This window comes from Pelodiscus sinensis, chromosome 2 (genome assembly GCF_052426305.1).
Source record: "Pelodiscus sinensis isolate ZL-2025 chromosome 2, ASM5242630v1, whole genome shotgun sequence".
Lineage (NCBI taxonomy): Eukaryota > Metazoa > Chordata > Testudines > Trionychidae > Pelodiscus > Pelodiscus sinensis.
In genome coordinates this window covers 134808192-134829675 of record NC_143053.1, presented here as the reverse complement: position 1 = coordinate 134829675, position 21484 = coordinate 134808192, and the positions used below count along the sequence as shown (strand labels likewise).

Genomic DNA, 21484 nt, shown 5'->3' with positions numbered 1-21484 from the left:
CCATGCATAACACCATCATCTGAAACTGTACACAGACCAGATTGTGAAGCAAATTTTGTGCTGACTTATAATTGTACTTCAGTGTTGCCAAATTTTACTACCATAGTAAAGCCAATAAAGACTTGTTTTATACACCAAGACCTAGATGTTTCAATAAAAGCCTGCATTAAGTGAGTCTATGTGTAAACCGACTAGAAGGGACCTTGAAGTGTCTTCTAGTCCAGTTCCCTGCACTCAAGCCAGGACTGGACCATACCTAACAGGTGTTTGTCAAACCCGCTCTTAAACTATCCAATGAGAAAGATTCCACAACCTTCCTAGACAATTTATTTCAGTGTTTTACCACCCTGGCAGTTAGGAAGTTTTTTCTACTTTCCAACCTAAACCTCCCTTGCTGCAATTTAAGCCTACTGCTTTTTGTCTTCACCCCAAAGTTTAAGGAGATCAAAGTTTTTTCCCTCTTCTCTGTAATGACTTTTTGTGTACATGTTGAACTTCTCTTGTCCGGCATCCTCGGGTCCTGACCAGTCCCCAATGAGGGAATGGGAGGTCCCCTGACACCAGCCCCTTAGCCTGCTATTTCCATCGCTCCCCCGCCTTCCCCCCCCATGGCTGCTAGATCCTTCAGCCTGGGTGGGCCATCTGCAGGTCAGGTGTTTTTTTTGGGAGGGGGGGAGGTGTTCGTTATTTTTTGATAAACCATCTGGCAACCCTAGCAACCTGTACTTGAACACTGTTGTCCTCCCTCCCATCACCACACACAGAGGCTACGTCTACACTGGCCCCTTTTCCGGAAGGGGCATGTAAATTTCACCAGTCGTCGTAGGGAAATCCGCGGGGGATTTAAATATCCCCCGCGGCATTTAAACAAAAATGTCCGCCGCTTTTTTCCGGCTTTTAAAAAAGCCGGAAAAGAGCGTCTACACTGGCCCCGATCCTCCGGAAAAAGTGCCCTTTTCCGGAGGGTCTTATTCCTACTTTGAAGTAGGAATAAGATCCTCTGGAAAAGGGCACTTTTTCGGGAGGATCGGGGGCAGTGTAGACGCTCTTTTCCGGCTTTTTTAAAAGCCGGAAAAAAGCGGCGGACATTTTTGTTTAAATGCCGCGGGGGATATTTAAATCCCCCGCGGATTTCCCTACGACGACTGGTGAAATTTACATGCCCCTTCCGGAAAAGGGGCCAGTGTAGACGTAGCCAGAGGGTTTGTCCACAGAGGGTTTTTTCACAATGAGCTTTTCACAGAAGAGATCTTTCATAAAAACTTCTTGCACAAAAGTGTGTCCACACCTCAAAAGCACATCTCAAAAGAGATGTGCTTTTGCACAAGAGAGTGTCCATAATGCATGGATGCTCTTGCGCAAGAAAGCTCATTCACCTGTGCTTTTTCTGACAGTCTCTTTTTGTGCAAGAAACGTCTGTTGAGCATCCACAAACTCTTGCACAAAAAAGAGTTATTCCTTGTAAAAAGCAGTATACCTATGTCACGTTACTGGATTTTAAAGGGAGAAGCCAGATCACTGTTGCACCTATGAGGGTATGTGTGCCCCAAAAGTCTGTATAAAGGGGCTCATGTGAGATGTCACATGAAAGTTTATGTTCTACTGATTTTCTATATATGCTAACTCACTTGATATGTCTTTCCAGCTTGACTGTGAATCACTAATAACTACTTTAAGAACATTTCAGACATGTTTTTTGTTAGTCTCTAAGGTGCTGCAGAAAAATTCATTGTTTTTTAAGGGTGTTTTCTTTTGTTGTTTTTTTCATTTTCTGAATGGTTATCTATCCAGTTATGCACCTACTTTATAGTAGTCCCATTAAGGTTATATCTCCCTAGTTTGTTTATGATATTGTTAGACAGTACCAGAAGTCTTCCTGAAGTCAAGATATACATCTACCACTTCCCGTACCCCTAATACTCAAGCCTTATTGCCCTGTCAAAGAAAGCTATTTGGTTGGTTTCACATTATTTGTTCTTGGCAAATCCATGCTGCTATGTATTATCTTCGTATCTTCCAAGTGTCTGTAAACTGTTTACTTAATTATTTGCTTCTTTATCTTGCCAGGTAGTAAAGTTAAACTGACTCGTCAATAATTCCCCAGGTTGTCCTTACTACACTTTTGTATAGATCAGCACTACATTTGCACTTTTCCAGTCCTCTGGAATCTTTCCCATCTTCCATTACTTTTTTATAGATAATCACTAATGGCTGCGATATCTCCTCACTCAGTTCCTTGAGTATTCTAAGATGAATTTCATCAGATCCTATTGACATGAAAACATCTAACTCGTCTAAGAAATGTTTAATTTGTTCTTTTCCTATTTTAGCCTCAGATTCTGCTTCATTTCCATGGATATTCACTATGTTAGATGTCCAATTGCTACTAAACTTTTTGGAGAAAACTGAAATAAAAAAGTCATTTAGCACTTCTGCCATTTCCACATTTTCTCTTTTTGTTTTCCCACCCCCTTTGTTAGGCCTGGTCTTCACTAGACCAGAAAACTCAGCTTAACGTACACAAATTCAGCTATGCAAAATATGTAGCTGGAGTTGGCTTGCTTTAAGCCAAGCCTTGGCAGCATCCACACTCTGGAGGCCGAAGGGAGCAAATGCTTTGCAAAAAGAGAAGTACCAGATGCTGTCAAGAACTGCCCTCAGCGTTCAGTCTAGACCCACTAAATCAAACACCAGAAAATCGATCTCTGGAGCACTGATCTCCCGGTAAGTATAGACATACTCTTTCATTCTTTTGGCAGGTTGATTAAATCCCCTTGCACCTCAGGAGCGCACACTAAAAAAAAAAAAAAGGTAAAATTCCTTCTGCAGGTGGTCAGGGTGATCAACAGCACCCTGCTGCACAGAGTCATCCGCCTGGCAGATGTGGATGCCATCATCGAGGGGTTTGGCTTCCCCAATTGTGGGGGGGCTATCGACAGAACACACACTCCTATCCATGCCCCAGACCACCAGGCCGTAATGTACATTAACAGCAAGAGATACTTTTCAGTGATCCTGCAGGCTGAGACTGACCACCGGGCCAGTTTACGGACATAAATGTTGGGTGGTCAGGGAAAGCACACGACATACGTGTGTTCAGGAACTCTAGCGTCTGCCAGAAGCTGCACGCCAGGACTTTCTTCCCCAACCACATCAGGGTCGGGGACGTGGACATGCCCATGTGCCTGGTGGGGGATGCAGCCTATCCCTTGCAGCCATGGCTCATGAAGCCCTACACCGGCTACCTCAACCCTTCACAACAGGCATTTAATACGAGGCTGAGCCGGGCCCACATGGTAGTCGAGGGTACCTTTGGCTGCCTGAAGGTGCATTTTAGATGTCTCCTCACCCACCTGGACCTTGGGGGATCACAACATCCCACACATGGTAGCTGCATGTTGTGTCCTGCACATGTGTGAGAGGAAGGGGGAGGCCTTCCTGCCAGGGTGGGAGGTGGAGGCGAACCACTTAGGCATTGCCTATGAGCAGCCGCACATGGCTGCCATCCACAGGCCCACCAGGGAGCTGTGCGCATCCGGGAGGCCCTGAGGGAGAGCTTCTCTCCAGAGAAGCAGTGACACTCTCCCCTGGTCCACCCGCTTCTGCTTCACTCCTCACTGCCGTCCTTCCCTCCCCTCCTCCCTTCCCCCCCATTCCTGATGAAAAAATAAATACACTTTTTTTGGGGGGGGCAAAACTTAACTTTCTTTATTTTACAGAACTGGGGGGGGGGGCGTTCAATGAAACTGGAGAGAGGTGAAGAACCTGGGAGAGGGGAGGGCAGAGAGTGGAAGAAGGAGGTGTGGAGAATCTGATAGGAGGGAACTGGAAGGGGGGGAAGAGAGGCTCAGGGCTCAGGCTGGGAGTGGCACCTGCCTCTGTGTATCCCACCACCGTGGTGGCCTTGGCATTCACAGGAGGGTGTGGAGGGAGAAACAGGAGGGGGAGAGGCAGTGGGAGGAGAAGCGATAGCTGGAGAGGGAGCAGAGGCTGGAGCTGGAGGAGGTAGCATGTTCTGCACCAGGGTGTGCACATCATTGCACAAGGAGTGGCCCTGCGCAAGCAGCTCTTGACAGCTCTCCTGCCGTAGCTGCAGGACCTCCTCCACCCAGCGGTCAATGGTCCTGTGCAAGGCTCGCAGTGCCACCAGGTGCTGTCGCTGGTATTCGTCCATTGGATGTGCACCCCTGCAGAAGCCTGGGGTGCAGGAGGCTGTCGCGGGTGGTGTGAACCACCCTCCACTCGCAGCTGGTCCAGCTGCGGAGAACAAAGAAAGATGGTCAGTCATCCCAGGGGACACAGTGCCTGAAGCCCAGCCCCCATCTGCGAGCCAAGAGCAACAGTTCTCAGCTGTATCACATCCGATGTGCTTGGAGCCAGGCCATGTGCACTATGGTCAGTGGCCCCTGATGTCCCCAGGACTGGGGGCTGCCCCAAGACTGTGGCCATGCCTATGTGCGGGAGTGCTGAGTGTCTGTTGGGGGAGGGGAAGTCTCCTGCCACCTCCTTTTGAGGGGGCTTGTGGACAGAGGGTGTCCCATCCCAGGGTCAGGAGCCTTGCAGGCCTCTCCAGACATCCTGTGGCCAATAGCCCAAGGATCCTGTGTCACAGCCTGCTGGGGCCATGTGCCCAGGAGCGGCACAGCACAGGCTCCCATGTGCACAGGTGGCTGCATGATCTGCAGCCAGCAAGGGCCAGGCGGAGTGCCCAGCTCCTCTCCCCTCACTCCCTGCATGACAGGAAAGTGATGGCACTCACACAATGTTCCTTCCCCGGCCCTGGACGATGCTTGGGAGATGTCCGCAGGGAGGACTCGGGGCTCTGGGGTCAGGTCAGTAGTCAGGCTGGCCTCCTCCTGGTGCTGGGCCGCCTCCTCCTCGTCACCGCTGTCTGGGCTCCCGGCAAGGACAACGACAAGGACAAGCGTCTCCACCACGGAGTCTATAACTACTGCAGGGAAGGGACTGCTCCGCCACCCAGGATGCAATATAGCTCTGTATAATTTGGGCTGGTGTGAGGCTCTGCCCCAGATCAGGAGCTGCCCTCCTTGACCCTGACATAAGCCTGGCAGTGCTCCTTGACCTTCATCCACACCTGTTCCTGGGTGCAGATGTGGCCTTTGCTCTCCAGCTCTCTGCCATGAGGCCATAGATGTCCATGTTCCTATGTCTGGTGCAGAGATCCTGGAGGTGTGTCTTGTCTTCCCCCCGCACAAACTTCAATAATATCCAGGACTTCTGCACAAGACCAGGAAGGCGCATGTCACTTGCGGCCCCTGGGATCTGGCTGAATGTTCCCGAGGAGCAATGGAGGGCTGTCTCGCACCATCTGTCTGGCTCACCTTGGTCCGAAATCCAGTCAGCAGCAGCTGCAGGGTGGCTCAGGGCCGTCAGGCCTGCTGTGAGTCACAAACCCTGCCTGCAGAATCTGCAGCTTTAAGGGCTCTAGGGGATGGGTGGGGGGATAGAGTTTTCCTGTGTGTGGCCAGAGTAGCCACCAGGGCACCCTGGGAAGGCCTGGAAGCCCCCTATTTTGATTCAGCCCCTATTCCCTGTCTACATAGCGCCTATTCCGAAATAGCTGATTTGGAATAGGCACTATTTCTCGTAGAATGATGTTTACAGAACTCAAAATAAGATGTCCACTATTTTGAAATTATTTCAGAGTTAGCAGTTTGTAAACTGTGTAGATGCTTGCAAAGTTATTTCAGGATAGCAGTCATTATTCCAAACGAATTTTGCTGTACAGATATACCCAGACTGAGTCATTGAAAAGATTCCAAGATGGGATTATTAGTGTAGTTAATACTTCAGTCAGTAGATGGTGCTATATCCTACTATTATTCTGTGCATAACAGTGAAATACAACAAATGGTAGCACTTTATAGATGAACAAAACATATAGACAGTATCATGAGCTTTCATGGGCACAGCCCACTTCTTCAGATGACCTGAGTTTTGAGTTTAGAATGTGCAGACCCAAAATAAATAGGAGAGAAGGTGGGGGGAGGAAAAAAAGTGGGGGGTGGGTGGCAGGGAGTTGTTGCTTAGTTCATCTTCAAATGCTTGCTCATGTCTATTCCACCTAGGTGGGTGTGTGCCGCGTGCATGAGTTCTGGAAGCTTTTTACCCTGAGCAGTATCTGTTGGGCCAGCCAGGGAGACCCCTGCAGTGGCATCGCCATACCAGCCCATATATAGTCCGACTGGCCCTCCACCCTCTCAGTTCTTTCTTACTGCCCATGATTGTTGCTGGAATACTTTGCTTGCTCTTTTGCAAGTGCACCCTTAGCCTTTTTTATCTTATCTCTTGTAAATAGTTCAGTAAATAGTTGTTGTTAGAAAGCTTCCGAGGGGTAGCCAAGTTAGTCTGTACAGGATAGACTTAAAAAAAAACCAAATAGTCTGGTAGCACTTTATAGACTAACAAAACATGTAGATGGTATCATGAGCCTTCGTGGGCACAGCCCACTTCTTCAGATGACCGGAGTGTTGGATTTTTGGTTCTACACATCCAACACTCTGGTCGTCTGAAGAAGTAGGCTGTGCCCAAAAAACCCAGTTGTTGTTAGGGTAGCTGTTAGTAACTTTACATTACAATTGTTGTTTCACACCCCCATTTTCCCCTTAGTGGAAATGCCAGGACCTCATGGCTTTAAGCCCTGTGTATGGTGCCAAAAGCCCATGCCCTGCAGAGACCCCCGCGAAGAGTGTCTTAAGTGCCTAGGTGAGGGTCATTTGACCGACTCGTGCAATATTTGCAGGTCGTTCAAACCCAGAGCCAAACACGAGCGTGACTCTAGGCTAAAACTGTTGCTCATGAAGTCAGTGTTTCAACCTATGGCATTGGGTCCCACACCATCTGTGAGAAACACACCAGCATCAGTGCATGAAGTGGGTGCCACGCCAAGGCAAGCCATGAGGTCACACCGCTCATCAGTGTCATGGCACTGGTGCAGAAAGGGAGATCGCCGTTGAGATGGGAGCATGAGGCACATCTGCAGGTAGGACACCTGAAGGCTTGATCCTCACTGAGACACAACATTGCTCCTGTGCCATGTAGGCAGAGGTTGAGTTCCATGTGGGTGAGCAGTCCAGAGGTACAGGACCTCTTGGTGGGAGAGGTCCTTGTGCCCATTACAGACCTGGCTAGAGAGGACCTTCAGGCTGGCCCACGATCACATCGCCATGTTGATGACCATCCTACCAGAGGTCCTGTCTATTCTGGACTGGTGGCCTCAGGAAAGAGAGGTGTATGGAGGAGTGCCCTTTGTCCAGAAGCAGCCCTCGACACAGTTGGTGTCTCGACACAGACATCTCCGACATGGGATGCAGAGCCCATCTGGCCAACCTATAGATGCAAGGTATGTGGTCCCAAGCAGAGAAGTCGCTGCATATTAACATCAGGGAGCAGAGGGAAATTTGTCTGGTGTGTCAGGCACTCCTACCTTGGCTGAGGGGCAATTGTGTCACAGTCCTGACAGACTACACAACAGCAATGTTTTATATCAATCAACAAGGTGATGCTTGATCCTCTCCTCTCTGTCAGGAAGCCCTAGCCCTCTGGGACCTCTGCATCATGCAAGAGATCCACCTTCAGGCCTCCTACCTACCAGCGACTCAAAACACTCCGGTGGACAGACTCCGCAGAGCATTTTCTGCCCATAAGCGGTCCCTCAGGGAGGATGGGTCCCACCATCTTTTCCACAGGTGGGGAACTTCCCACCTAAACCTGTTTGCCTCAGATACCAACAGGAAGTGCACCCAATTCTGCTCTTACCTGAACCAATGCCCGGGATCAATGGGGGATGCCATATGAATGAGCTGGCCCCCTGGCCTCATGTATATGTTCCCACCCTTCCCACTCATACACAGTCTTCATGAGGGTGCGGAGGTACAAGTTGTCCGTGATTCTTCTGGCCCCAGCGTGGCTGAGGCAGCACTGGTATTTCACTCTGGTGTCACTGTCAATGGAGGACTCCATCTCCCTGCCGTTCTTGCCAAACTTGCAATCCCTCCATCTCACGGCCTGGAAGATCCGTGGTTGAGGAGTGGGGAACTTTTATGTTTGGACCAGGTTAGGCGGGTACTGATGGAAAGTAGGAAGTCCTCAACTAAGGTATCTTATAGGGCCAAATAGAAGAGGTTCTCAGCCTGGGCAGCCCAGAAGGGAGTGCACCTCATTCGGGCTCATATCCCTCTGATTCTGGACTACCTCCTCAAGCTTAGGCAGCAAGGGTTGCCCATCTCCTCAGTGAGGGTACACTTGGCTGCCATTACAGTGTTTCACCTTGGGAATGGGGGAGGGTCTATGTTCACCAATATGGTAGTGAAGCGTTTCCTGAAGGATCTGGACAGGCTCTATCCCCAGATTAGACAGCCAGTCCCCCAGTGGGACCTAAATCTCATGCTCAAGGGACTCATGCGCCTCCCATCGGAGCCAATAGCCATGTGTTCGCTTTCCCATCTTTTGTGGAAAGTGGCCTTCCTTGTGGCAATCACATCATCCAGGAGGGTTTCTGAGCTGAGGGCCCTTATTTCAGAGGCCCCGTACACCGTGTTCTACAAGGACAAGGTAACACTGCACCCACACCCGGCTTTCCTACTCAAGGTGGTATCTCTGGTCCATGTCTCAGGACATTTTCTTATCAGTCTTCTACCCCATACTGCATGCAGACTGGAAGGAACAGGCGCTACACCTGTTGGATGTAAGGAGAGCTCTTGCATTTTATTTTGACAGGAAAAAGCCATTTCGTAGGTCCACGCAGCTTTTCATCACCATAGCAGATAGGATGAAGGACCTCCTGGTGTCAGCCCAGTGCCTGTCCTCATGGATCACGGCATGTATTAAAGTGTGCTATGACCAAGCGAGGAAGCCAGCTCCTCTTATCAGGGCCCATTCTACCAGGGCCCAGGCCTCCTCTACGGCCTTCCTAGCTTAGGTACCGATACTAGACATCATCGATCCATGCTCTTACTAACCGCTATGTGATCACTCAGCAGGCTAGAGAGGATGCAGCCATTGGCAGAGCAGTGTTGCAGTCTATTTCCTACTAGGTTCTGACCCCTCCTCCATGGGTACAGCTTAGGAATCACCTGGGTGGAATGAACATAAGCAAACACTTGAAAAAAAAACGGTTACTTACCTTGTAATTGTTGTTCTTCGAGATGTGTTGCTCATGTCTATTCCAAGTGCCACCCCTTCCCCTTCATCAGAAAGTCCAGCAAGAAGGAACTGAGGGGTGGAGGGCCAGGGTTATATATGGGCCGGTATAGTGACACCACTGCAGGGGGCTCCCTGGCTGGCCCAACGGATACTGCTAAGTGTAAAAAGCTTCCCAGAACTCGTGCACGCATACCTAGGTGGAATGGACATGAGCAACACATCTAAAAGAACAAGTTACAAGGTATGTAACTATTTCTACCAAAAGATGAGCCTGGGAGCTTAAATTCATAACTCTGCAAGGCACTGAAAAGCATGAAATGAACAGAGGCACTAGATTTATAATTTATCAAATCAATATATAACCCACTACTCCCTCTGTGTCTTTAGACTGAAGGGCTACGTCTAGACTGGCATGATTTTCCAGAAATGCTTTTAATGGAAAAAGCTTTTCCGTTAAAAGCATTTTCGGAACAACGCATCTAGATTGGCATGGGCGCTTTTCCGCAAAAGCACTTTTCCGCAAAAGCACTTTTTGGGGAAAAGCGTCCATGCCAATCTAGACACACTTTTCTGCAAAAAAGCCCCAATCGCCATTTTCGCAATCAGGGCTTTTTTGCGGAAAACAAATCTGGGCTGTCTACACTGGCCCTTTTGCCCGAACGGGAGCAGCATAGTATTTCCGCAAGAACACTGACAATCTTACATGAGATCGTCAGTGCTTTTGTGGAAATTCAAGCGGCCAGTGTAGACAACTGGCAAGTTTTTCCGGAAAAGTGGCTGATTTTCCGGAAAAACTGGCCAGTCTAGGCACAGCCAAGAGGTGTTAAGGGGCCACTCTGCCTTGAATTGTGTGAGAGAGTTATCCCCTAGTTCAGCACCAGCAAATTTCTCTCTCTCTCAGGCAGATTGGTTACACAGTAATCAATGGTTTTAGGCACCCAGGAAAGCATCAAAAGTCCCACAATTACTGTAATATAGGCTTAGGTTATTTTGATTGTGGTAGACATAGCCAAAGTGTCCTCCAACATTCAACTCTACAAAGCTGCCCGGTACACTACAGGAACATTAAGAAACTATTTTACTTATGGCTAATTTTTCAACTATTAATTGTTACAACACTGTTTAAAACCCAAATATACAATATGCTACAAATTGCTCTGTAACGAGGTGACACTAGCCCAGGAATTAAAAGAAGCCTTATAAGTTGTGTACCTTAAGTATAAGCTCAAATAATATGCTATAGCCCATCGTCGTATTCCATCTCCAAACATATGCAAAAAGGGAACAGTTTTGTAAAAGCTTCCAGTATACAACAGCCAGGGCCATCCTGAGGGGGATGTGGGGCCTGGGTCAGCACATCTAGCCCCCACCAACTAGCCCAGGCACGGGACCTGGGGCAGCCTCCACAGACCCCACCTCTGCTCCGCTCCTGCTCCTCTACTCCCCTCCCCTGCTCTTCCCCTCTCCAGCTCTTCCACAAGCTCTGCCCCTGCTCCATCCCCTCTATGTCCCTTCCCTCTCATGCTCCACTCTCTCCTTCTTCCCCTGAGCTGAGGGATTACCAGGAACCAGGTGCAGGGCAACAGCAGGGGCTCCCCACTCCCCCACCCACACTCATTGCAGCAGCAGGAGCAAAGTAGCCCAGTAGCCTACTCCACTCCACCTCGCCCAACTGTACCACCCTCCCAGTCCACTGCACCTTCCTTTTCTGTGGCGACGGGAAGCGAAGCATCCAGAGCGCTCTCCTTCCTGCTGCTGCAGAGGAGCAAGCTTAGCTGGCTGGGAGAGAGTGGGGGCAGGGGTGGAGCAGAGCAGGCTGTGGAATTGCTCTGGCTCCCAGCACCACAGCAAATGCAAGAGTAGAAACAACCCCTGCTGCCAGCCTATGCCAGGCCTGTCCAGGATGGCTGAGGTGGCTGCCACGGGGTCCCACAAAGCAGAGGGCCAAGGGCAGCCATCCAAAACATCCTATAGACAGGACAGCTGTAACAAAAGCACCCACAAATATACAATGTTATAGTCAACAAGGCTTGACTTAATATTTCAATGGCTGAAGTATGTTACCTATGAAAGGTTGTGTGTCTTCCTGCAATTTTCTTGTTTTAACAGAGGTACCCAAAATTCACACTATCATGATTTTTTCAAATGCTAGAATGCAGAGCTGGATCTGGGGGCTATCTAGATGGGGGGCTCAAGTGTTTCAATACAAGCAAATGGAGACATCTCAAAATTGTTGCAATTCACTTAAATCTGACACTAAATGTTTTAATTAACAAGACAGGGAAGTGGGGAGGTATGTTCAATATCAGTTAATTGAATAGTCAATTAACCTCATGAATTCTAATAGGTTAGTTAACTATTCTGTAGTCCCTGGGCAGCCCCCCTATCCAGGAGGGAGGGAGTCTGAGCGCCCAGACCCAGCACAAGCTGGAACGGAGCCGGGCTGCCTGCCTGCCTGACTCCTAATACACTTTAAATGCAGAGCCGCAGCAGGGGTAGGTTCAGGACCCAGTGCAAGCCAGGACTGAGCTGGGCTGCTAAAAAATTTCTGGCATAGGGTTAGGGGGAAATACGTGTAGTCTGTAGTATTAACCTATAAGCTTTTGCCTGTCGGTTAATCGGTTAATTGACTACACTATTACATCCCTAGAAGTGGATAGTTGCTTTTTTTAGGTGAGTTAACAGAAAATGTGGTTTTGGTTTTCTCAAGAGTTCATTTAGTCCAGGCCTCTTTATTAGTAAACACCTCAGCCATCCCTGACAAGTGCTTACCTAACATTCTTAAAGACACCCTATGATAGGGGGATTCTAAATCCACAACTTCTCTTGGAAGCCTATTCCAGGGCATAACTATCCTTATAATTAGAAAGTTTCTCTTAATCCGAAACTCCCTTGAAGCACATTAAGCCCAATAATTCTTGTTCTACCTTCAGTTGACATGGAGAACAATTAATCACTCTTTTATAGCAGCCCTTAATATATTTGAAGATTTATCAGGGCTGTCTTCAGTCTTTTCTTCTAAAGACTAAACATGCCTTTGTGGTGTTGTTTTTTAAACCTTTCCTGATAAAAGGTTTAGAAAACCTGACCTATCAGTCCAGAGAAGAGCCAACAGAATATCTTCAGTTCATTCATATCTACATGTTTTGTTAGTCTTTAAGGTGCTACCAGTCTATTTGTTGTTTTTCAAGCTATTTGTCTGTATTTGGCAGGATAGCTTTTGAAAATTGCATCCAATCAATCCTAAGGGTTCAGAGAATGTTCTAAATTTGAGAGAGAAGATCCTTACTGATTTTGTGGATTAGAAGTCTTTAAAAATACATTTTTCACTAAAATTACTATTTGATCACTCAGGGTACAGAAGTGAGCCACTGACTTCAGGGTGAGGGTGAATGTTTTGAGGGTGAAGATTAGTGGGCTCCTCTGGCCAGCTCTGTCCCTCTCCCACCAGTCAATATCTTATGAATTTTGGTAAGAATTGAAAGAGTCTGATTCCTCCTAAAAATCAGGCACTTCTGGTTTTTAACCAAATGAATAGAGTTCAGACAGTAGGAGTCAGGGAAAGAGCAGCAAAGGCCCAACTATATGTACAGTTCAGCTTGTATAAGCCACAAAAGTATTCAGCCCTTAAGATAAGTTGTCACTCTGTGTACCATATTTAGCCCTTGCCAGGTTAAGTGAGTTACTGCTGGACAAAACACAAATACAGTTATGCTTTCTAGAAGTGAAGTTTTGTAGAGAGACTTGTTAAATGAGACTTGCCGTATTCTTCCCTGCAGCTTCAATATCCCCTCCCCTTCCCTTAGACCAGTGGTCACCAACGTGGTGCCCGTGGGCGCCATGGCGCCCGCCGGGCCATATATGTGTGCCCGTGAAGCAATCTGCACATGCCGGTGCCGGCCCTGGCCCTGGGCGCGCCACACATGCTGGTGCGGGACCTGGCCCCGCGGTGCATGCCGGTGCTGGCCCCGGCCCCAGGCGCGCCGCACATGCCGGTGCCGGCCCCGGGTGTGCAGCGCATGCTTGGCCCCGCCCCCAGTCACGTGGCCTGTGAGCGGTCCTGCCCCCAGGCGCCCGGCAGCCCCAAAACGTTGGGGACCACTGCCTTAGACTGTACTAGTCAAAGCAGATCCTGGCCTTCTCATGTTACCATAGCAATAGCAGGAACTGCAGAGAGACAGAATGATGCAAGACCCAGGATGCTGTCATGTTGATGGGGCAGAACTAGAAACAGTGCACTAGCACCTCAGTTGGCTATATTTAATGTAGTCCTGATTTTGGATGTGTTATCTGCTTCCCAGGCAGACAAAGAAAGTGTTTAGTATATGACCATAATGCCAGAGCTATTGTCTTAGCCACATGGAAACAGGAAAGTGTATGCCTGCACTAAGGCCCAATTATTTTCAGAGTCTGGTAGCACTTTAAAGACCAATGAAACATGTAGATGGTATCATGAGCTTTCATGGGCACAGTTCACAACCCATGAAAGCTCATGATACCATCTACATGTTTTGTTTGTCTTTAAAGTGCTACCAGACTATTTGTTGTTTTTTTAAGTTTTTCCTGTTACAGACTAACTCAGCTACCCCTCGGAAGCAATTATTTTCAGTAAGTGTGGTGAGTCCTTGGCTTTTTCTAGAAATCAGCTATTGGACTTGAAGTAATTTTAGTCCTATCTACATTTACAATGGTTCCCTTAACATTAGGAACATTAGGAGTATTTTACACTTACTGTGAAATTTGTGTAAGACTTTAGAAACTTCTAATAGATTTGCTTAAACATCTTATGACATTCATCTTGCTACTCGTGACCTACATATGATTGGGTAATTCTCTCTGACTCCTAAGCTACAGAGGCAGTTTCTTTTTAGATTCATAATTAAGCTTGAAGTTCATCTATCAGACGCTTATATCCTGCAGTCTCTCAAGTTTTTATGAGGCTGAAAAAACAGGGTAATATATTGATGTAACTGCAAGTCGACTTGGATATAAAATCCATAAGGAGAGTATAAATGAATGGAAGGGGAGAAGTGAAGAGAAGCAGGAAGCAGCATGGATTAAAAAAAACCTCAATTTTTTTAAATCAGAATTTTTTATTTTGTTTAATAAATAAAATATTAAATCTCATTTAAAAATAACTATAGAGATGTAGCCGTGTTAGTCTGGTCTTGCTGAAACAAAAGACAGGACTATGCAGCACTTTAAAGGATGGTTTATTAGGCGATGAGCTTTCATGGGCCAGACCCACTTCCTCAGATCAAATTATGGAAGAAAATTGGCACAACCATATACACCAAAGGGATATATGTTCACTTTTTTTGATTGTATCCCTTTGGTATATATGATCGTGCCAATTTTCTTCCACAATTTGATCTGAGGAAGTGGGTCTGGCCCACAAAAGCTCGACACCTAATAAACCATCTTGTTAGTCTTTAAAGTGCTGCATAGTCCTGTCTTTTCTTTAAAATAACTGTTATAATTAAATTTTATCACAAGCATGCTATTCCTACACTTAATTCATTTTTATGAGACTGTAATTGCTCTAGTCTGTTCATCCTAACTACCAGGTATTGCTTCTTGAAAGCTCTGGCTTTCTGTTTTTGATTCTCATCAGACTAACATGTGCAAAGACAGACACGGCCTGGATAGAATTGTTTTTGTTCTGAGCTTATGTGGCGGTGGACCCGGACCATGCAGATTTAGTTAAGACATTGTCTAAAGACAAAGAAACAATATATAGGAAGGATGGAGGCAGAATAGAAAGGAACAGTGGAGTAGACTACAAAGAAAAAGGGAGGACACTATTCAGCACACACACAGGTGTAAACCGCAGAGTTTTCTAAAGTTTTATGTAATATGCTTAATGGGTATAAAAGAATAAATATTAAACAACCATAACTCTGTTGGCCACCCTTCTCTGGTTAGCAGGGAAGAACAGTCTTCTAGGCCCTCAATAAATATCCATCAGGCAAACAGCTTGTGTTTGTATATGATGTCAAGACAGAAAGAGATCAGAAGGATTCTTGTGAGTCAGTATGATCACACTGTTGCTCTTAGGCAGGGGTGGGCAAAAAGGGTTTCTGGGGGCCGGATCCGGCCCGCCAAGCAAGTTGATCCAGCCAAGAAGCTCTGCTTCTCCCCCTACCCGCAGGCCAATCAGGGCTTAGAGGTGGGAGGGAGTGCATGAAGTCTCCTCCTGCCCTGCAAGAGGCTCAGCACCTGACTCTAAGCGTTATGCTCCCTTGCAGTGCGGGGACAGGGAGTGAGAAACTTCATGTGCTCCCCCTCCCCAGGCCCAGGCAGCAGGAGGGAGCACACGAAGTCTCCTCCCACCACCAGGGGCACGGGTACCTAGAGGGAACCGCCAGCTGTTCAGAACAACTCCCAGATCAACTGATATTAAGCAGAATGGATGGTGATTGATTACGAGCTGACAAGCAAAATACACAGACATGAATAGGAGAAAAGTCTTATAAAAGATGGAGCATCTTGCATGAATCTCCCAATCTCATCTTGTCAACATCGGAGCATCAGTTTGGACCAAGAGAAGCCCCTGCTCCTCCCTCTCACCTTTAACTCACCTGGCCAGTGAGTTATTGTGAGCAACAGACTGGTAACTTTAAGCAAAAGCAAGATGAGGTTTGTGGGTTCGTGTGTGGCTATGAATGAATATGCGTATAACAAAGTAGTGTTACGTTGTCAATAGATGTGGCATTTTGCCTTATCCCCCTAAAAAGCAGCTGCTTTTGCGCAAAATCTTGCCAATGTAGACATAGCCCTAGTGTTCTGAGGACTTGTCAATTAGAGTTAATAAAATACAATTTTTTTAAGAGTGTAAGGACAGCTATCAGCCAGGAACTCTGGTGATAGAGAGGCAGCAGTGCAGGGTGGCAGGGGGCTCCCCGGGAGGGGAGCTGAGAGCACACTGGCTGCCAGCCCATCTCCAGCGACTATTGAATCATCATGTAACCGCTAAAATTTGATGCGGTTACACAACTATTCAATTACATTCTAACTTCCCTAACAAGAAGCAATTCAACCACAGGCTGGGCAGGTACAGAATGACTGTGGAATGTGATTTTGGATGTTTGAAAGCCTGCAGGCATTGTTTGTGTGGAAAGCTGGACCTGGCTGATAACATCCCTATGGTTTTCACTGTGAGCTGGTACCCTCCATAATATTTGCAAAGGGAGGAGTGATAACTTCACTCAGGGCTGGATCTCTGAGGCTCAACGCCTGAAATCTGAGTTTTAACAGCCTGAGACCAGGACTATTAGGCTACGTCTACACTGCAGTGCTATTTCAGGATACTGGAGGTATCTTTTGAATGCGCCTATTATTTTGAAATATAACAGGCTCGCTATTCTGACGTCCCTGCGAAGAGCACACAGGGCCAGGGTGGAAGAAACTTCGCACGCTCCTCTGCCCCCAGGCCTTGATTTGCCTGTGGATGAGGAAGCACGCTAAGCTTCCTCCCAGCTTGCCAGGAGCACATGGCGCTTTGAAGCACCACATGCTCCTGGCAGGGCAGAGGAAACTTAATTGGCCTGGGGGTTGGGGAGCGGCAGGAATTCTGCGGATCAGATCCACCCACTTGGCAGAGGCCTTTTTGCCCACCCTGTTATACATCTTGTTGGGCCCTGGACAAAAGGAAAAGAAAACTTATTTAGTTTAGCCTGAAAGTCTCACTTGAATTCTAATCATGCAAAGTTTATAGAAAGTAACTAACTGATTTCAAGGCTTATGTCAACAGAACTAAGGACAAAGCAACTGCCCTGGCAGCAAACAGTTATATATCTGACCACATCAGCATAAATTTGGAGGCTAATATGATTTTTTTAGAGCTCCCAGTACGAGTGACCAGCCTTTTGGATTATGAGATTGTGATAAAGTCAAGGATATCTTGTCTTCAAGATCTATCCCTCTTCTTGAAGTTGCTCCCAGGAGCCCATTTCTGCATGAGTTATTACACTAAGATCTCTGAAGTTATCCTGTTTCAAATGATTCAATTTCTGAGTTGTTGGTTTTAAATCTAAGCAGCAGTTACTGACCCGAAATGACCTATATAGAGTGGCTTTGTATACAACTGAAGTTCACTGACAATTCATCGCAGTACAATTAGTCACAAGAACAGGATGCAGTAGAGAAAGTGACCCAAAATTGTCCGCTCTCATTTATCTTTGAGCCATTGAGTAAAGTAGTATTTCCATTACCAGTTGGTTGGCTTTTGGTTTTGTTTACCATCACTCTGTTCTAACTTTATCCATACCGGTGCTCCTGTTTATCCTATCGTTCTTTGTACTTTTCCATTGTCAACCTTTTAAGTCTCCCTCTTACAGCCCCCTTTTCAAATAGAAAAAAAAGGTTTTATGTTTTTATTGGTGGTGCACACATACCTTGGTGTACATGAAATGATTCTACACATGGATGGAAAATATCTGAATATGGCTGGAAACAATTAGAGGGAACATTGACCCCCAACCTCCTGTCCTGATCTTGCACATTGGGGGACTTTGTTCACTACACTGCAAAAAAACTTTTTTAAAAACCCTAATGGGACTAAAACTGTATTAATAATAGAAAGTCAGATCTATTGTTTTTATTGCATATATTTTACATTCATTAGAAACAAAAGGGGGGTTGTAATATAACAGGACATGTAAGAAATTTAAGTCACTTGAACCCAAGCTCAGTCACTTGAACCCAAGCTTAAGTAACCAGCTCCATGCCTCCCTGGGCTCATATTCCCCTGAAGACTGCCCCTTGTCTTCCAGCCAAAGAGGGTTTGTTTCTACCGCTGCCCCTAATGCTCCTAGCTCAGGGACAGGAAAGGTAAGACTCTAGCGTGCCTTTCCTGAAGCAGTGGGGGAGGGTGCCATGATCTTTTACTCCCCTATTCAGGCCTAAAAGGAGGTGCCATGAGGAGGAGCAGTGGCAGCTGAGCAGAGGCACCTCACCATGCTAGACACACAGTAGCACTCATAATGGGGAAAGGGATCCCCACAGGCAGGTGGGCTGAAGGGGATGAACGGATAGAGGAAAGTGGTAGTAATATGTAACCATGTAACTGCTAAAAATCACAGGCTGTGTCTAGACTGGACAGTTTTTCCGGAAAATCAGCCGCTTTTCTGGAAAAACTTGCCAGTTGTCTACACTGGCCACTTGAATTTCCGCAAAAGCACTGACTTCCTACTGTAAGAAATCAGTGCTTCTTGCGGAAATACTATTCTGCTCCCATTCAGGCAAAAGTCCCTTTTGCGCAAAAAAGGGCCAGTGTAGACAGCTAAGATTTGTTTTCCGCAAAAAAGGCGATCGGGGCTTTTTTGCAGAAAAGCGCGTCTAGATTGGCACGGACGCTTTTCCGCAAAAAGTGCTTTTGTAGAAAAGCGTCCATGCCAATCTAGACGCTCTGTTCTAAAAATGCTTTTAACTGAAAACTTTTCCGTTAAAAGCATTTCCGGAAAAACATGCCAATCTAGATGCAGCCTTAGTGGTTACACGCAGTGTGGGCTCTTCAGCATAAAACATAGCTTTATACTGCAGAGCTTGCAAAAAAGCCTCCCTGGAAGTCCCTGCCGGCCCAGCTCCCAGGGAGGAGGCTCCTGAAGCAGGCAACCTTTGCCCGCCTGGCTCCTGGTGGGTGGGAGGGGGGGTCGGGGGAGGGTCTCCCTGGGAGCCTGCTGAGTTTAACCAATACCATTAACCAATAAGTATAAGCTTATTGGTTAAACAGATAATCAAGAAAACTTTAAAATCCCTAGGTGGGAGAGGTTAGGGCAGCTCAGCCAAGGACTGAAGAGAGACTCAGAGCACCTACCAGGGCAGGCATGGCTTAGTGCCCCTCCTCCATTTACATACACCTTCCTACTCCCACTCAGGTCACCCTAACACAGAGGGGAGAGGAAGTTAAGGCCAGCCTACATTTGCAAGGCAAATTCCTGGAGTGAGAAGGGGCTAGCACAGGGGTGGGCAATAATTTTTTACCAGGGGCCACTTGAGAAATGTTTGAAGTGGCCCTGGGCCACCCTGGAAGGGGCAGGGCCTCAGGCAGAAGGGGCAGGGTGAGGACTCTTCAGTGCTTCCCCATCCACACCCCTGATTGGTCTGGGGGTGGGGGAACACTCAAAGTCTTTGCCCGCCCCCCAAGAGAACCGCCAGTTGTTCTGAACAGCTGGCAGTTCCCTCTAGGTACCCATGCCCCTGGCAGTGGGAGGAGACTTCACATGCTCCCGTATGCTGCCCCCAAGTCAATCAAGGCCTGGGAAAGGGCAGCACGTGAAGTCTCTCACTGCCTCACCCCGCTCTGCAAGGGAGAGTCATGCTTAGAATCAGGTGCTGAGCCCCTTGCAGAGCAGGAGGAGACTTCATGCACTCCCCTCACCCCCAAGCCCTGATTGGCTTGGGAGCAGGGGAAGCACGCAAAGTCTCTTCCTGCCCTGCCATGAATGCATGGTACTTGCACTGGGCGAGGGCAGGGCGGGAGGAGAGGAGACTTTGCGCGCTTCCCCAGTCCCAAGGCTGCAATTGGCCTGAGGGCAGAGGTAGTAGTAGGGCCTCCACATTCCGGATCAACTTGCTTGGCATGCTGAATCCAGCCCCCAGAGGCCCTTTTGCCCACCCCTGGACTAGCAGGTGGTGGAGAGCAGAACAGAGGCTTAGAGCAGAGGGCATTTGGAAGCACTCAGGAAGGGCAACTCCTTTTCCTTCCCCTCACACTAAGAGCCAACAAGCAGCATTTCCTTTGGCTGCCTCACCCTTCAATTATGTGCCAGCATGACTGTTAGGCAGAAAATCCTGACAAGGGGGCACTACAGGTGCATGCCAATCCTTGGAAGGTCAGGCTGGGTTTAAGCCCTCTTCCTCCCTCCCGCTTACCCCCCAGGAGAAGCAGCCTTCTGCACCCACTTTCAGATGCAGGGGGGTGTTCTGTCAGCACCACTAACTAGGTGTTTTTTGCACCTGGGGCAAAATATGAATTATGCCCCCCTCTCCTTAGCTTAGCACGTCACACTGTTTACTGTCGCAGCTGATTTTACTTATTGCTTCCTTGTGTCCTGATTACGATGCCCCAGCCCGTCCCTTCGCCTCTGAAGGACCCGTGAACTGGGATCCCGAGCCAGACTAGCGTTACCCCTCCCGCCTCAAGGGGCTTCTCAGGGAGGCGGCTGTGGCTCGCCGGCTCAGCCTGCGCCCAGTGAGTCGCACCCCGCCCCAGGAGAGCGCGGGCTGCGCTGTAGCTCGCCCCGGCCCCGCACGTGAGCGATCGGGCCCCTCTCCCCGCCGCCCTGCCCAGGGGCCTAGAGGGCAGCGGCAGCTCCCCCCTGCCCCCGGCGCCGCGCACCTGCAGCTCTTTGATGTTCTCCACCGGCGCGACGGGCTGGGCGGGCCTGGCGTGGCGGGAGCCGGGCTTGGTGTGGGGCTGCGCTCTGCCCGCGGGGGCGGCAGCCAGCGAGCTCCGCTGATCCCCGGCCAGGCCCCTCTCCATCGCCCGCTCCCCCGAAGAAGTGCGCGGAGCGCGCCTGGGAACCCGCCGCTTGCCCGGGCTGCGCTCTCCGCCGCCGGCTTCCCAGCGCCTCGCAGCCCCTGTTTGCTGCTGCTGTTTCCATGGTGAGGAGGAATCCGGAGACACTCGCTAATGGTCCCTCATGACCACTGCCTGCCTCCTCCCCCTGGACTGGCTTCCCGCCGCCGCCCCTACGCACAGCTGGCGCACTCCCGCAAGTGGCGAGCCTGTGCCTTTAGGTGAGGCGCTAGTTTTCCAACCAGCTCTGGCTTTGAATACGAGTTCTACACACGTGTAAAAGTGCAGCTCTGCTGATTGTGTCAAGAGCCACTTCAGCGCCACCTACCCCCAAATCAGAACGTTTCATGCTCCAGCCCTGCCAAACCAATGCATCCTCTGCAAGCAGGGCTGAAAGGAACCCACAGATCTCACAACAGGTGTTGTCCTACTGCAACCAGTGTCCCAGACAACTCTTTAAATAGCTCCCTGCAGGCTTTTGCCACAGCTCAACCAACCAGTTCTTGCCAGTCCCAGTGCCGGACTCAGCCATAGTTGTGCCCTGGGCAGTGGGCGCACGGCGCATGCGCAGCCCCGCACCCGGGCGCACGGCGCCCCTTATCACTTCAATCAGGTGCCCCCCCATAGGTTGGCACCCTGAACAGCTGCCCTTTAATCCAGCCCTAGCCAGTCCTATGCACCAGGGCACATTAGGTTACTTTCACCACTGCCTACGAGACTAACAGTACTGGACTCATCACTTTCCCTCCAACACGTTTTTTTCTACCTCTTTTCACCTTCCCAAGCAATACTTCAACT

The 21484-nt window shown here is 48.6% G+C and overlaps 1 protein-coding gene across 1 annotated transcript in view; it reads right to left on the bottom strand.

The window, feature by feature from the left end:
- Positions 1-20861, bottom strand: part of DNAH5 (dynein axonemal heavy chain 5) — a 246615-nt gene extending 225754 nt beyond the window's left edge. The window contains exon 1 of the mRNA XM_089776436.1: positions 20507-20861. Within this exon, the coding sequence (XP_089632562.1) occupies positions 20507-20650 (144 nt within the window). The 5' untranslated portion in view covers positions 20651-20861. The remainder of the gene's footprint in view (positions 1-20506) is intronic.
- Positions 20862-21484: the final 623 nt, after the last annotated feature.